The 16,339-nt window shown below is 37.6% G+C and overlaps 1 protein-coding gene across 15 annotated transcripts in view; it reads right to left on the bottom strand.

The window, feature by feature from the left end:
* The window catches only part of LOC117609905 (protein RUFY3), a 161,298-nt gene that overhangs the window by 121,843 nt on the left and 23,116 nt on the right, over positions 1 to 16,339 (bottom strand). For 9 of the 15 annotated variants that reach the window (XR_013062762.1, XM_076690197.1, XM_076690195.1 and 6 more), the window contains exon 11: positions 9,305 to 9,550. Coding sequence is in view for 14 of the 15 variants with exons in the window: in XM_076690197.1 (XP_076546312.1) it covers positions 9,305 to 9,550 (246 nt within the window). In the remaining variant the exon portion in view is untranslated. Of the gene's footprint in view, positions 1 to 518; positions 2,347 to 2,397; positions 3,648 to 6,256; positions 6,670 to 9,304; positions 9,551 to 16,339 lie in introns of those variants that run through there. The other 6 variants (XM_076690198.1, XM_076690202.1, XM_076690206.1 and 3 more) reach the window with 6 other exon arrangements.

The following is a 16,339-nucleotide window of genomic DNA, read 5'->3' as shown; positions in this document are numbered from 1 at the left end:
TATATGTATTTCTTGACGTGGTACTTTCTTTTAGGAAATTGTGTAGATAAACACACGTTAAAACAATTATTTCCGCTTTTCTCGGTTCTAGTAGCATAGGTTCTCTTAAAACTCTAAATACCGACGACATTATGCCAAATACGTTTTCGACAACCCGACGTGCTCTAGATAATCGATAGTTAAATGTTCGTTTTAAAGAACCCTTCATTTGAGTGCCGGGATACGGTTTCATTAGATAGCTTTTTAATGGGAAAGCATCAGCGGCAATAAAAACATATGGTACTTCTTTCTGTCGGCCTGACAATATTTCATTCATAGGTAAAGATAATGTTCCTTCATGTAATTTTTTTCCAAAACTTGAATTTTTAAAAACTCCACCATCGGAAATCCTCTCTTGGCAACCAACGTCAGCGAATAAAAACGAATATTTTGCATCTACTACAGCAAATAGAACTATACTAAATGATCCTTTATAGTTAAAAAACTCGCTACCGGAATGCATAGGTGCCTATAGGACTACATGTTTGCCATCTATAGCACCTAAACATTGTGGAAAATTCCACAATTTATCATACAGATTTGCCACATTTTTCCATTCTTCTGATGTTGTAGGCATCTATGAAAAAAAGTTGTTATTCTTAGGAATCTTATACTTTTGGAGATGAAAATAAGAACACTGCCGAGGACAGTTTTATAAATAGAACTGAAAATATGGAAGAAGGCATTTGTGTACATGAAAAAAGAAATATTGAAGATATACAGATTGTTAATGAAACAATAGAAACAAATTGTTTGGAAGATTCTGGTGACAAATTATTTCGTCTATCGAAAAGGAATAATAAAAAAAGAATCATAAATGAAGATACACGAACCGACGAGGCTTATAATATCATGAAATCTCTTGAAAAAAAATATAAAAGTGAAAAAGATGAGTGTTCTGTGTTCGGAGAGTACATAGCAAATAAAATGCGAAAATATGATGGTCGCACAAGGGCTATTGTTCAATATCGCATTAGCAATATTCTTTTTGAAACAGATTTATGTGCTTTTCCCCATTATCCAACAAATAATTATATGGAATCAGTGAACGTGAGAAATGATAATTCTTCAACATGCAGTACTCCTTTACTATCGCCGACTGATAGAATAGCCTCAAATAATATTAACATGTACACACACGAAGAAAGTAATGCTACATATCATTCTTTGTAATGTATTTAAAACACATTATGCAAGTTTATTGCCTCTCCATACTCGTGTCATTCCTTACAAATATTTTTGTTGTAACAGTATATGTCATTATTACAGAATAAAAGGTTACAATTTTTTGTTCACGAATTAATTGATGTATTGAAACCTTCTTACCTTCATAAAATCTTTAAGGCCCGCTAATAAAGCTTCGCACACTTCCGGAATAATTAAAGAAATTACTTGTTTCGACATTTTGAAAAGATACATTAAACTTGAATAAGAATCGCCCGTTGCTAAAACGCGTAATGTGACCAGTAGCCTTTCCTTAGCTGAAATTGCTAGTCGAAAATTGGTGTTCTTTTTTTATATTTGTAGTCCAATTATGCTGAGTAATTTTTCACAATCTTCATACGACATCCTAGTAAAGTTTTTGAATCCTACTTCATTTCTCAACAAGTCGTTTATTAAACTAACTCTACCAGAAATGCTTCTTTTTTCGAAAATCTTTCTCTGCCAGCACTGACGCCGTCTTTTCCTTTCAACACTATTTCCTTTTATTATTAAATATGCAGCTGATGCAAGCAACAGGTCTTGTTCAGACATTTTTTCAAATTTCAAAATTGACGATAATGTGCAACGAACTGCTCGTCATCAGCCATCGAATAATTGTGCAACCGTTTGCGTTCCGTTTGCGAGCTGCAAACAGCTTGCAAACAGCTCGAGAACTGTTAGCGAACATTTCTATCCAGTGTAGACCCGGCATTAATTCGTTCCTTCCTCGAATGTTTAGGATCGACAAAATGACCCAGCGGGAATTATATGCTTTCAGCATAGCAGATTAATTTAGGAACGAATAGGTAAGTTTCATTTAAATTGTTTTCAAATTTGTATTAATTATTCCATTTCAAACATTTTTATTTGTTGTTTAGAATCCTTAGAATTTCCTTTTTTACATGACAGACAACAAGAGATTAGGTTCCGTATTCATTTTAAACAACGACTAAAAATGTTCAACCAGTTCAATTTTTTTATTGTACTATACCAACGGGGTGCCGAACCGTTCGTTCGCGACCTACGTCAAGCCCCGCTTTCGTCACCGACGCTGCCGTCCCTGAGCCCGCGCGCTGTACGCACTCGGATTGGTCAGTGTTTTTCCTTAATAATTCAAAAACGAAGCTTCAAACAACTTTTTTGTACCACCCCTTCACTGGGTGAAAATGAGTTCTGGGACACCCTGTATATTACAACACATATTCAGTTTCCTGGTAAGTCTCACTAGGTCACTAGCTGCGCGAGTTAAGTTCGGTCACTCGTGAACTGCAGTATAGTTAATTCGCAATGGGTATGTTGATTCCCGTTGAATATTGTTTACTTGCAATTATCAAATGGGTCATTTATCATAGGTTGCCGACGCCCGAGTTAGGATCTTCCTAGTAGAGGAAAAGTTTTTAATTTTGCGCCACCTCCGAAAACTTTGAAATGTATTTGGTACCCTATTTAACGATTAAGTAGATATTAGTAATAGCTATGGAATATTGGTATAAATGAAATAGAAATTATTTTACACTTTTTAGTGCATTTCGAAGTCGGATTTGTTTTTTGTTAAAAATTATTTTATCGTAGGTTCGAGTCCGCTCAGACTCAACCTTTTTTTTTTTTGGAAATACATTTTTCAAACTTCTACCTACATGACAATCATTAATGTACTTGTTTACAAATGTTTCAATAATACTTTTTACTATTATCAATATTATATTATTATCAATAGGACATGACGGGTTATCTTCACTGAGACTACTTATCCAGAATTGTTAAAGATAATGAAAAATATTAAACAATACTGCAACTGACAAAATACATGACAAGAGAAACGGTAGAATAGAAAGTACTTCAAAATGGTATTTACGTATATTACAGATTAAAATATTAAAAAAATATTATTGAAACATTTGTAAACAAGTATATTAACGATTGTCATGTAGGTAAAAGTTTGAAAAAATGTATTTCCAAAAAAAAAAGATTGAGTCTGAACGAACTCGAACCTACGAAAAGAAGCTTCCAGCGGTTTAGCAGCCGTTGAAAATAACTTCAATCATTTGAAATATAACGGACGTAACGTACTTTTATCAATTAGGTTTATTTAGTTTCATTCCTATTCTATTCCACTGCATGTAAAAACATTGAACAGTGTATATACCATGTATTTGATAAATAACAGACGAAAATTCGCCGAATAAGTAACTCTAACACGCAAAAAACAGTGAAGAAATCGGTTTTTAATTTTTTTAACTATGGCGCATCTTACCAAAATATCTGAAAAAAATTGAGGATGATAATATCAATAATATACACTTATAAAAAAAACATGATCGTAGGACCTCATCTCCTTCAATCCAAAATCGCCATTTTTCAGCATTTTTTGACGTTTTTGATTTTTCACGGCTTCAGTTTTCAATCTAAAAATCGGAAAAAATTCTGTAATATGTGCCTCATAAATAGAAATGTCTCTAATTTTTTTCAGAATTTTCGAATGTCATTAAATAGGAGAAATTGGCCAAAAACTTCGCAATTACATTTTTACCCATAACTACCCTCCCAGATCAGATACAGAGTTGAAACTTGGCACAGACTATTTTTTTCTTTTTATCACCTATCGAATGGTTCATAGCAAGTCGAATTTGGTTTGGGGGCACTTTTGACCATCTTATCCGCCTATACCCTTTGTTGGACAGTGTTATCAAAGAATAATACAAAATTAAAGTGGATTCATTAATTGGAAAAACCTGTGTTTTATTCATTAATAAATCTTCACTACCCCGTCTTGCACCACCTTCCCCTATACTTAATACGAAATATCAATTTGGTTTGATTCAAATACCGACAAGCTCGTCTGGATTAGTTGCCTTTAAAGGCTACCAAACCCGATTAGTTTATACAACGTGTTCAGAGAATTACTAGCCAGCGTTTTTTCCCGTAGATACGCATGAAGAAAAGTGATGTTGTTTTTTATAAGCAACGTAATGATGCATTTAAATCTTCCGTATATTACTGTACTTAGCACTATTTCTTAGTACTGATATACTTACATTTCGTGTTTAATACAACTTACGTTAGTTGGTAAGTACTTTTGGTTGTTTTATATTATGATTAGATCTGCGTTGTAGACGTTATATCTATCTTCTTTTCGGGTATACTTCCGAAAGCCCCCCCCCAGGACAACCAAACTTCGGATTTATAGTAATTGAGGGACGAGAAATCGAATGAGACCATTTTCAGAACTGGCAAATAAACCGTTCTCGAGATATACTGGGTATTCTAGAAGTGTGGGACCCCCCTATTATCTCGATAAGAACGCATTTCCACGGAAAATGAATAAAACAAAAGTTGTAGGGGTCGTAAAGTATTATCTTGTACTGACCTTAAACTTAACCTTGCAGGTTAGGGTTAGGTTAGGTTAGGTTTAGGTTAGACGTAAGGCGCCTGGTGGGTGTAGTCGCTAACCCACTCAGGGTAGCTTTTTCGTCCCTAATTCAACATTTCTTACGCCGACAACGGGTCAAGTGTTGGGTTTTCCTTACCCGAAAACGATAATTGGCACGGCCGTGTCTGGATAACGTTAAGTTCAAGGTCACTACAAGATAATACTTTACGATCCCTACAACTTTTGTTTTAGTCATTTTCCGTGGAAATGCGTTCTTATGGAGATAATAGGGGGGGTCCCACACTTTTAGAATACCCTGTATATCTCGAGTACGGTTTATTTGCCAGTTCTGAAAATGGTCTCATTCGATTTCTCGTCCCTGAATTACTATAAATCCGAAGTTTGGTTGTCGTAGGGTGGGGGGGGGGCCTTTCGGAAGTTTCCCCAATTCTGTACAGCTTGTAATAGAAGTAAACACTCTAACACTAATAACACAAATCTAATTATAACATGAAACCACCAATAGTGCTTTCTAGCTAATGTAACTTATACTGAACAGGAAATGTAAATATATCAATAAGAAATACCAATAAGTACAGTAATACGAAATATTCAAAATATTTCTTTTTTTTGTCCTTGGGTGAGTCAGAAGATTATCATATGGTACATCGTTGAATTTGTTTCGATATACGCTAAAATATATACACCATTTAAAATATAGTCATCTACTTACTTTCCCTAAAAAGTAGTGTAAAGATGAAAGATTTATATGCATCGACACGTTGCTTATAAAGAAAACAGTATCACTTTTTTTCATATTTACTGTTTCCGAGAAAAACATTAACAAATTGTTTAATTTTATTTGTAAGAATTCATAGGATAATTGTCAGTAATTATTGAGATTAGGTTACACCTCACCGATTTTGATGAAATTTAAATATGTTGTAAAATTAGACATTTTGAACAACTTTTTCCTATACATATAACCGCCGCTCGGCCTTAGTTTTCGAGATATTTTCAAAAAACTGTTGAAATTAATACATTGAATTCTGGCCGTCCGTGTGTGTCCGTGACAACGTACGCATTAGTATGGGATCGCCACTTTTCTACTGTTTTTGCAGGCAGCAGCACGGCGACCGACATCAATGTATACACTATATACATATGTTACGGGTGGGCTTAAAAATTAAATTTAACTAATTTTCATGATTTTGAATCTCAGCATGTGTGTCTGGTCGCCGTCAGACGACCAGAATATCACTTTGCTCTAACCTAACTTAATTCACTGATTAGGTAGAGTAGATTGGGTTAGGTTAGGCTATGTTAAATTCCCAGCTGCCATCATAGCTACGATACATTGAAATCATGAATGCAGAAGTACACAAGGTATATATTGGTCATTGGTCCCCGTGCTGTTGCCTGCAGAAACAGTAGAAAAGCGGCGATCCCATACTAATGCGTACTCTGAGTTGCATTGAACTTGTCGCAGTGAAGTTGGTTACAAATTCACTAACACATTCACGCCGCGTCGGTGAGCCTATCTCGCCCATCGTCTCACCGACGCAGCGTGAATGTGTTAATGAATTTGTAGCCAACTTCACTGCGACAAGTTCAATGCAACTCAGGTCTGTTATAGATTTAACGGTTTTGTGATTGTCAACTGTTTATTCGGTAATTATGCACAAAAAGTCCCCAGTCGCCGATGATCCTGACCTTGATATATGTTGTCAAGGTCATGACCCTGAGTAACCTTGACCTTAAGAAACGTGGCGGTCGCAATCCGTTCAAAAGTTATGAAGCATTAAAGTTTTCGCTTTTTTTCGGTGTTTATCTGCTCGCAGTGTCGTTGATTGGACCAACTTCTGTCGGGAAGTAAGTAGAATAGAAAGTTATATTTTAAAACGCTGAAAATATTTTGTCATTCTTAGGAAAAATCGTAAAGTTGTTACTTTATAATTTGTTGGTATTGAAATAAAAAAGGACACCATATCCTTAGGTTGGTAACATTTTTTTTTCTCTTCTCTGTTCTGAGACGCCATTGTGTGCAAGGATCTAGACTAAAAAATATCCATTGTGATCGATAGAAAAGATAATTGTTAAGTTCAGTCTAAGTTGTAGTTCATACATATAAATATATATATAAATTGTAACGTGGTGACACCCGTGCCCCCCCGTTACAATCGCTGCGCTTTCCCCCACGTTACACCTCCACCTCAAAACCACCCGCAACCCTTCCCTCACCTAACCCTTTCCCCCTGTTCACCGGTGTCGGGCCGATGGAGGCAAAAGAAGACGGACAAGGAACACCCACAGCAGGAGCTACGAGGCCGGCGACAGACTCCTAACCGTCCTCCGAGGAAACGGAGCAACATGGGACTCCGAGGAAAGAGCCAAAGCTGCCTGGACCATGCAAACGTCCACCCGGAGCCATCTGTCGCCGAGCCCGAAGACCTCAGCCCACCCGTCATCGCGGGATATCCGCCAGCCCCATCGACCCCGAGCACCGGTGTATCGAAGATCGATAATCGATCTATCCCGTTGCCGGAAGAGGCCCCCTTCCCAAACCATCCCGCGACGCGGCGTGAATGTGTTAGTGAATTTGTAGCCAACTTCACTGCAACAAGTTCAATGCAACTCAGTGTACGTTGTCACGGACGCTCACGGATGGCCAGAATTCAATGTGTTAGTTTCGACAGTTTTTAGAAAATATCTCGAAAACTAAGGCCGAGCGGCGGTTATATGTATAGGAAAAAGTTGTTCAAAATGTTGAGTTGTAGAATATATTTAAATTTCATCAAAATCGGTAAGGTTGTTGAGAGTGTGGTACATTTCTATATATTACATTCTCATAGATTCTAGAAGTGCTGCCCTCATTAAGAGAGCGGTTGTATGGTATGGTGTCGTTGCAAGCGAAGTGTGCGCAGCGAAAACTAGCGAAACACAGTTTATATTATTAACCATTATATTCTCCATTCAATAAATATTATATTCTTATCAAAGGTGTAACCTAATCTCAATAATTACTGTCATAAAAAACAATCGAATAACTTTAAGCGCAAAACATTTTCAAAATAGAAAATTTACAATTTTGTTTTCGAAACTTACTGTCTCAATAACTAAAAATACCAATGTGAAACGATTTTCAAATTCGTATTAGGCGTATAAAAATCTGTCAGCACAGTGCATTGAATATTACAAGTTTATACAACTGTCGAACAATATAATTGTTGTAGTATTAAAAGTATTAAAGAAGATTTTCAAAAAAAGTTTTCCTTTTTAAGATTGTTGCGTTGCAACAATCATATGAACCCATCCAAAATTTTCTATATACGTTACTGTGAGAATTACCAGGTAAAACCTATCCATACAAAACTAAACGTTTCCCAAAGCGGTCAAAAGACATTTCCACGAAACTATGCTCGTAAAATAATTTAAGTTAAATCTAGAAATTCCCGGAAATACCACTTCATGACGGTCAGTGCCATGCACTCATTAGCAAAAGTGCGACCTTTGCAACGTTCACTAAAAACGCCATCGGTCATATACCTGCGCTGGTGACGTTCTAGCCACCCTTACAGACTTGACCAGCAGCCCTGATTGGCTGTTACCGACTACACAAAATTACTATATAAATCCGATACCTGTACATACACCAGACATTCTAATAAGTATCGTTCTTCGAAACGGAACGCTGTCAAAATCAAACGTAGAAATAAACTAACTAAACTGTTAAAGTTAAACGTAGTTAAACGTTATTCGTGGCATTCTACTTATTTTTCGCACCACCCACAAATATTCGAGTAATATTAATTTATCACTCGAAGCGTACGAGTATTACACATATCCGCACGCACTGAACAAAGATTATAAAAATAAATAATGTAATAAACTTGAAAAAGTAACTAACCCTTGGTTGCATAATTTTTCAAATTATTCTTCAACTCTCACAATGTGATTCCTTTATATTTGATAAAATACAAGTATCTATTAGTATATTATTTTATGTAATATATTTGCAAAACAATGCAACAAAGGGTCAATAATGCAAAAAATAATACATTATGAAAAAACACTAATAAAGAGTTCGCACGCGACCATATCTATAACAAAACTGCGTGCATTGTTCTCACTAACGCGCTATACTACCACTCTGCTGTGAGGGCAGCACTTAACAAAAATAAGAATATAATACGTATGTATATAGAAATGTATCACACTCTCAACAAAAATCTAATCTGAAATTTCCTTAGGGATCTCTTCAATTATTCTGACATCCAGCAAGTAGAGAACACGAACAAACGAGAAACAAACCGCTTGTAATTGCGAGCTTTAATGCTAATACGGTGTGTTATCTCTAATAACAGAACTGTCATGCATCAAACTGCTCACTGACGCACGCGATTCCGACCTTTAAGCTAGGTGGACGAGGTCGAAGAGGCGTAACTACGTGACGTTAAAACCTCTCAACACCGTCAGCATCATTCAAGGCATACAAGTTTGAATCGCGAACGGTTTAAACAGCAGAGCCGGAGAAATCTGGACCGTAAAACTAGTAATTTTCAGGGTGGCAAGGATAATTGAACGATTAAGTGTGTCACGGAAGCTTTTCAGTCGAGTCTCTGCACGAGACTGAGTGAAAGAGGCGGTGGAGCCGAGGTAGAAGGTGTGGGGGCAATTAAAAAGTTTGATTACCTTGCGACGAGTGATGTTGAACTCACGGTTGCAGCTTTTGCAATGGCTGACCAGACGATCGTTCGCCCACGTTGCTGCGCCATCTTGCTGCTGTTGCTGCTGTTGAGCGTTGTCAGCGGCCTCGCGTAATTCGACGGCTACCAATTTGGCCGTGCTCAATTGTCCCCCAAGTTCCTCCAGAGTTCGTTCTTGCTCACTACAGATCTCCTTTAATGCGTAATGCTCCTCCTGTAGCGCCAGGTATTTCTGAAACAGCAAGCCACATATTAAGGGGGTAGACACGGCACGTGACCTCTCCGATTCGGGACATCGGTATTACAGCAGTTTTTTCGCCCGCGCTCTACGCACGCTCTGATTGGACAGTGTTTTTCATTAATAACTCGAAAACGAAGCCTTAAGGGGGTAGACGTCGGTATTACAGAAGTTTTCTCGTTGGGCCTGGTGGAGCCATTTGCGTGGTCTGTTACGAACTTGAAAGGTTTAATTCTCAGCTAGCGTGCGCGCAACACGATCTAGGAAGGCAACAGTGCCTCAAGTATTTTTACAAACACATTCAAACGCTCTTCTCGCCAGAGGCATCGCGACGATCCGCCTGAAGAACGAAAGCGAAACATTGGCGCGTGGTTAGAGTGAGATGTAGGGTGATCATGCTATCCTTCTTTCAACCCGAATGATAGAATTGTCCCGCTCCGATAAATTCTGACTGACTGAACGCGTGGATTTTATATAGCGCACCGTAGCACCCCTCGCTGCTGAAAAATATATGCCTACTCTGAAGAACCGAAGGAGCGTGCAATCTGAGAAATTTTGTAGAAAAAGTTATTAACTTCTTTAAATAAATGTTTTTTAATTAATAAAAATATACAGGATACGTCATGCAATTTTTGACGGGTTATATCTTGAATTTGGTAAGAGATAGAAAAAAGCTGTTTATGTAAAAGTTCAATAGTATGATAATGTCTATTTTTCTGTGATTTCATGTTCTCCGTGAATGCAACGATGCACTCAAAAAATGCAAATTCACTTTTTATTTAAATGGAATTGCATTTTTTTTTTCTTGTGCCAACTCCTTGAAACATTCTGCATAAAAAAGTACTATGGTACTATTAGAACTAATAAATGGAGGGACCTCGCGTCTACATATACAGTAAAAGCTGAATATACGCAACAGAGATTGGGAACCAGACGTTGCATACATCCGGCCGAGTTGTCGAATCTCGAATTAGATGCGACAACCAGCCAAGCATGAACGTAGAAAGGGACAGACAGTGGAGGAGAGAGAGAGAGGTCTAATGATCAAAGGAAAGAGCCGAAACGTATCGGTGTGACTAATACTAATTCAATTATAAAACTTTTTTATTTTTGACTTTTTGTTACTGAAACTTTTACTAGCGCATTGGTGAAATTTTTCTAATTAAAATGATACCAAACACGATATAGTTTGAATGGGGCGAGGTTATGGGGCGCTGTGGAAAATCCAGGCGGGCCGCAGTTAAAACGTAGCGAAAAGGGACAATCTCAACATTCAGAATGAGAGAAGGACAGCATGACTGTAGTGCGTCCCACTCAGCGTTCGAGCGATGTTGCCTTTTTCGCTTGCCTTCGCAGCACAGTTCGAGTGACGTAATCAAGCTAACGCTTAATTCTGACTACGATTCCAAATCGGCAGCCTTTCTACTTAGACGCCACCTTATAACTACTAGCTGAACTAAATTTGTCACGTGACTTGCTCTGTAGTATCCAGATAATGGCGGAACTCGTCTTTGGGAATGCTTTTACGGGAATCGGTTATTCGTCCTTATATGAGAAGTTCTTGAGCTGAATAAGGGCTCATTCGAAAGAGGAAGGTTCAATGAAGGGGGCTCAACAAATCGTTTTAGTCATAAAACTCTTATAGTTACCTAAAATGTACTTGGATTCAGCGGGCGTATTTTCTCAATTTTTCCTCTACTTTGGACACTCATATTATTAGATATTAACACAATCTCGTTAAACCATCGGTTGAGCCCCCTGCATTGGACCTTCCTCTTTCGAATGAGCCCTCACCCAGCCCTAAGTGTTTTCATATAAGGACAAATAACCGATTCCCGTAAACCCATTAATAGGCCCATTTTTGCCGGTAATGTCACCTCGCTGCATTACCCGTGTGTACTCCCTTAAGGGCACAGACTCCTTCGAGGCCTCCTTCGAATCGATGTAAGCGCCATTGGAAAGAATCGGGCAATCGTGAAAACACATAATTGAGAAATTCGACATTTGACGGTGTGACATCTAACGTCATTATGCAGAATAAGAAACGAAAATGAGGTTGCATAGTTGCCAAATCACATCATTTGAGAGTTCTGTTGCAGTGTTGCCGCATCTGTGACCGACCTGTAGCGAAGTCTACCCCTGTGTGCTGTACCCGCGAAAATTTCATTTATGCAATTATCGAGACGAAAAATGGAATCTACGAAATCGAGTGTCTCTCTCACGAATGGCGTATATGTGCATGCTTTCCGTTGATTGTGTGAGTGCACGCATACAGGTCATGGCACAAGGAGTCTATGCCCTTAAACATTCGTCGTAACGCAAAAGAATAGGTATTGCACTGTGCACCGATGACAAGATGTCCCATGAGAAGGCCGCAAATGCGGTGCACAGTACATATAAGAGGCGACACTGTCGGCGGTACCTTTGATGTCGATCGGCGCCTCATCTCTTTAAATTGATTGTATAGACAAGCAGGAAAATTATATTTTTATTAGTTTAATTAGGAGTTTAATTATGGCCGTAAATTTTTCTGTGTATTATTAATCGAAGTATTTACATAAATTTTATATAATCGAAAAGTGAAAAAAGAGGAAATATAACAAAATCATGGCTTCTGAAAATATATTAGAAATATACATTAGAGAACTGTTTAAATCACAAAATATGAAATTCTTTATTTTTTTCTGTATAAATTTTAAAGTCTTGGTGAACTTGTAGAAAAGGCACTTCTCCTTCGATTTCGATGATTTTTGAATATGTTGTAAAATTTGACATTTTAGACATCTTTTTTCCGCTAACCGATATGTCGGACTTACTTGGTTTCGAAAATATTCGTGGAAAAAATATCGTTACCACTACAGTGAATTCTGCCTATACGTATGTGTCTGTAGCAGTATATGTGACCGTTGCTTGAGTAATATTTCTATAAACAATGGCACCGGGCTTGACAACCCTCTACATAACCGGTGAACATAAAAATCAAACTTAACTTATTTCAATAATTTTAAATTGTATACCTAGTGGCGGCCGGAATATTAATCTAATATAACCTAATCTAACCTAGGCAGATAAGAGAAAAAAAGTTAATCAAAATGTAAATTTTTATAATATATTTAATCTAATCGGTAGTTTAAGTTAAGATAAATTCGGTTAAATTAATATTCCAGCCACCGTGACACGGCAGACCACGCAAATCATAATTCAAAATTATTGAAATCAATTAAGTTTGATTTTTAAGTTCACCCATTATATGGATGGTAGCCGTGGTGCTGTTGACAGAAACAATAGGTAAGCGAAGGTCGCTAGCTGACGCACACACGACCATGAACGTATACGCTATCGCATAGCGAATCCTCTTTCACCGTAATTTGCCGTAACAGCAATAAATATCCATGAAACCGTTACTTGCCAAAATTTGAACTTTTTTTTTAATTACCATTAGCGACGACTAGGACCTGTTTCCTTCGTTTCCTTTCGGTTATATGCAGTGGTAGATGTTAATGTCTTTTAAGTAGTTTAAGGTATTTTCTACGTGCTTCTGTGTCGTTAAGAGTTCGGTCGATGTTATTCTATATTTTTGTCTTTGGGTGTTGTATCTTCTACATTCAAATAGTAGGTGGTTGCTAGTGATGATTTTCTTGCAGACAGTGCACATTGATGGTTCTGTTTTTTTAATTAGGTAATCGTGTGTGAGTTTGCAGTGACCTGTTCTAAACCTGGCCATGATTATCCTGTCTTTCCTTTTCATATTGCTGCTAGGCATTGTTTGATAGAAGTCTTGGGTAACGTCGTGTGTTTTTATTTTCTTAGAGGTGGTCCATATTTTATTCCATGTTTGTTGTTCGATATGGCGTAATACGACAATGAGGTTTTGGTGTGAGACTTGGCTGCGGGTGTCATCTGGCGGAAGTGCTGTTGCTTCTTTGGCGGCTGTGTCGGCTGCCTCGTTTCCTTTGACACCTTGGTGAGATGGAACCCAGGCTAGGGTTAATTGTTTACCATTATTGATTGTTATTGATGAGGTCCGTATAGGTATATTGGATGTTTAAGATGACTTCATGTTTGGTTTCGCGATTTACATTTGCTATTACCATGATTACGCTCATAGAATCTGAGGATGATGGAAAATTGGAAATTGTTATTTCGTATGTGGTTAAGGGCTTCAAGAACTGCCCAAGCTTCTGCTGTAAAAATGGATGTGACTATTGGAAGGTAGTATTTTTTGGTCGTGTTGTCGCAGATGACGGCGGCCCCGACTTCCTAGTCAGTCTTTGATGCATCGGTGTATATCGTTTGGTGGTTTGGGTATTTGTTGCATAGTTGTTGGAAGTTAAATCTGTATTCAATGCAGCCTATTTGATCTTTGGAGAGCTTTACGAGGTCGGCGTTGGTTTCTGGGATTTTTAAGGTCCAGGGAGTTGTTTTCCTATATTTACGTGGAATGGTTGGTGTCGATGTGATCACAGTGGAACTATCGTATTTGGCAATTCTTCCATAGACTGGGTTTAGAGACTTGGGTTTTCTAGTTTGTAGGTAAGTATATCTATTTGTAAATATGTTATTGTAGGTGGGATTATTTGGAGTGGGGACATTTTGGCTACGTATTTTAAGCTTAGGTATCTCCTTTTTTGTTCTAATGATGGTTCTTTTGATTCAAATAGTATGCTATTTATTGGGCTAGTCCTGTAACTTCCAGTAGCTATTCTTAGAGCGGCATTATAAATTGAATCGATTGTTTTCAGGGTATTGGGTTTAGCCGAGTTATAAACAATTAACCCGTAGTCGAGTTTGGATCTAATTAGTGCCTGGTAGGTTTGTATGATAATCTCTTGGTCGGCTCCCCAGCTATTATTTGCCAAAGCGTTTATGATGTTCATTTTTTTTGTTCATGTGGTTTTTAGATATTTCATATGTGGCCCTCACGTTAGCTTATGGTCAAAGATGAGTCCAAGTATTCTAATGCTGTCTATTTTTTCGATTTCAGTATTTCGTACATGGAGCTTAGGGGAAAGTATGATTCTCTTGCATTTTCTAGAAAAGATGCTGTATTTTGTTTTTTGGGGGGAAAATTTGAGTCCTGATTTTTCGGACCATGACAGAAGGTCGTTTATGCTTCCTTGTAGGAGTTCAATGGTAGTAGTTAAGTTTTTCCCGCTGCAGGTTATTGTTAGATCGTCCGCAAACAGGGTTCCTTGGATTGGCGGCTTGATGTTATTTAAAATGTCGTTGATTACTATCAGGAAAAGCGTAACACTCATTACCAAATTTTGTGGTACTCCATTGTATGGTGGTTGGTTTGGAGAGGGTTCCGTTCGTTCTCACTTGGATGGTTCTAAATGTAAGGAAGTTTTTGATGGAAGCTAATATGTTGCCGTTTAGTCTAGTTTTGGTAAGGGCATTGATGATTGTAGTCCTTGGTATTGAGTCATATGCCTTTTCAATGTCCAAACATACTGTAATGAGGAATTCGTTCTTTAGAAATGCTTGACATATGCTTGTCTCTAAAAAATTTAACAGTACGTCGGTAGTCGAACGGTGCTGTCTGAATCCGTATTGGTTAGGTGATAGCATATTATTCGATTCGAGGAACCATCTGAGCCTTTTATTAATTATTTTTTCTAGAAGTTTACAGATGCAGTTTGTTAAGGCGATCGGCCTACAGATTTCAGGTTTGTTTTTATTTTTAGTTGGTTTAGGTATGGGTATAACTGTGGCTTTCCTCCAGTTGTCCGGGAATACTTGATGTATCTAAATGTAGTTGAAAATCTTGAGGAGATGGTTGATGCCAATTTATGGCAATCTTTTTATCATTTTGTTAGGTATATTGTCGGGCCCAGAAGCGGAATTTTTTGTGGTGCGGAGGGTGTTCATTAGCTCTTCCAGTGTTATGATTTAATTTAAAGTGAATTCGGAAACGGAATCTGCTGGGTGGCTGTTGTCGTTTCTTGGGTATGTGAGGTACGGCGAGGGTATGTGGACTCTTTCTTCGCGGCTTTTATTTTTTGAATTTTTTTGGAATATCTCTGCAAGGGTGTCAGCTATATTCTGTGAGTTAGTTATAAATTTGTTATCTCCTAGGTCGAAAAATTGGATTTCGGTATAAAATTCTATTCCATTAACGTTTCTGATTTTTTTCCACAGGGTATTTGTTAGGGTTTTGTTTATGATGGTTGATATATATGATTGCCAAGATTTTCTTTTACTTTCTTTTGTTAGAGTCTCGAAGTTTTTTGAAGTTCACTAAGTTTTCTGTTGTTGATCGTATCTTTGCTTTGTTGAAGGCCCTTTGGCTTTCTTTCATGGCTGCATGGCAATTTTCGTTCCACCAAGGTGTGTTTCTTTTTTTTGTACTTTTTGGTTTTATTGGACCAGAGGATTACTGTGCTGCCTTTTTAATAGTTGTTTCCAGTCGTTCGATTTCTTGATTGATGTTATTATGATCACTTTCGCTATTTGGGGCTTCTTGGAGGGTATTTGTGATTATTGTTTTGTATATACACCAGTCTATTTTTCTTATGTTCCATTTGGCAGTGGGTTTGTTCTGCAGTTGTGGGATAGTATCTAAATAAGTAACTTTTATGGGAAAATGATCACTGTTATGGAGGTCTAGTAATGATTCCCATTCTAGGAATTGCGTCAATTTGCTACTACAAAGTGCGATCGATCGCACTCATTTTCCCAGTACTTACAGTAAAATGTGTTGAACTGTCTGAGTTGAACAGAGTGATGTTGGGGTCTTCTAGTAATTTCTCAATTATTTTCGGATGAAGTTCCGAATACGAC

Source organism: Osmia lignaria, chromosome 9, assembly GCF_051020975.1.
Source record: "Osmia lignaria lignaria isolate PbOS001 chromosome 9, iyOsmLign1, whole genome shotgun sequence".
NCBI classification, from domain to species: Eukaryota; Metazoa; Arthropoda; class Insecta; order Hymenoptera; family Megachilidae; genus Osmia; species Osmia lignaria.
Note: the sequence above shows the minus strand (reverse complement) of the source record. Positions and strands in the feature narration are given on the sequence as shown.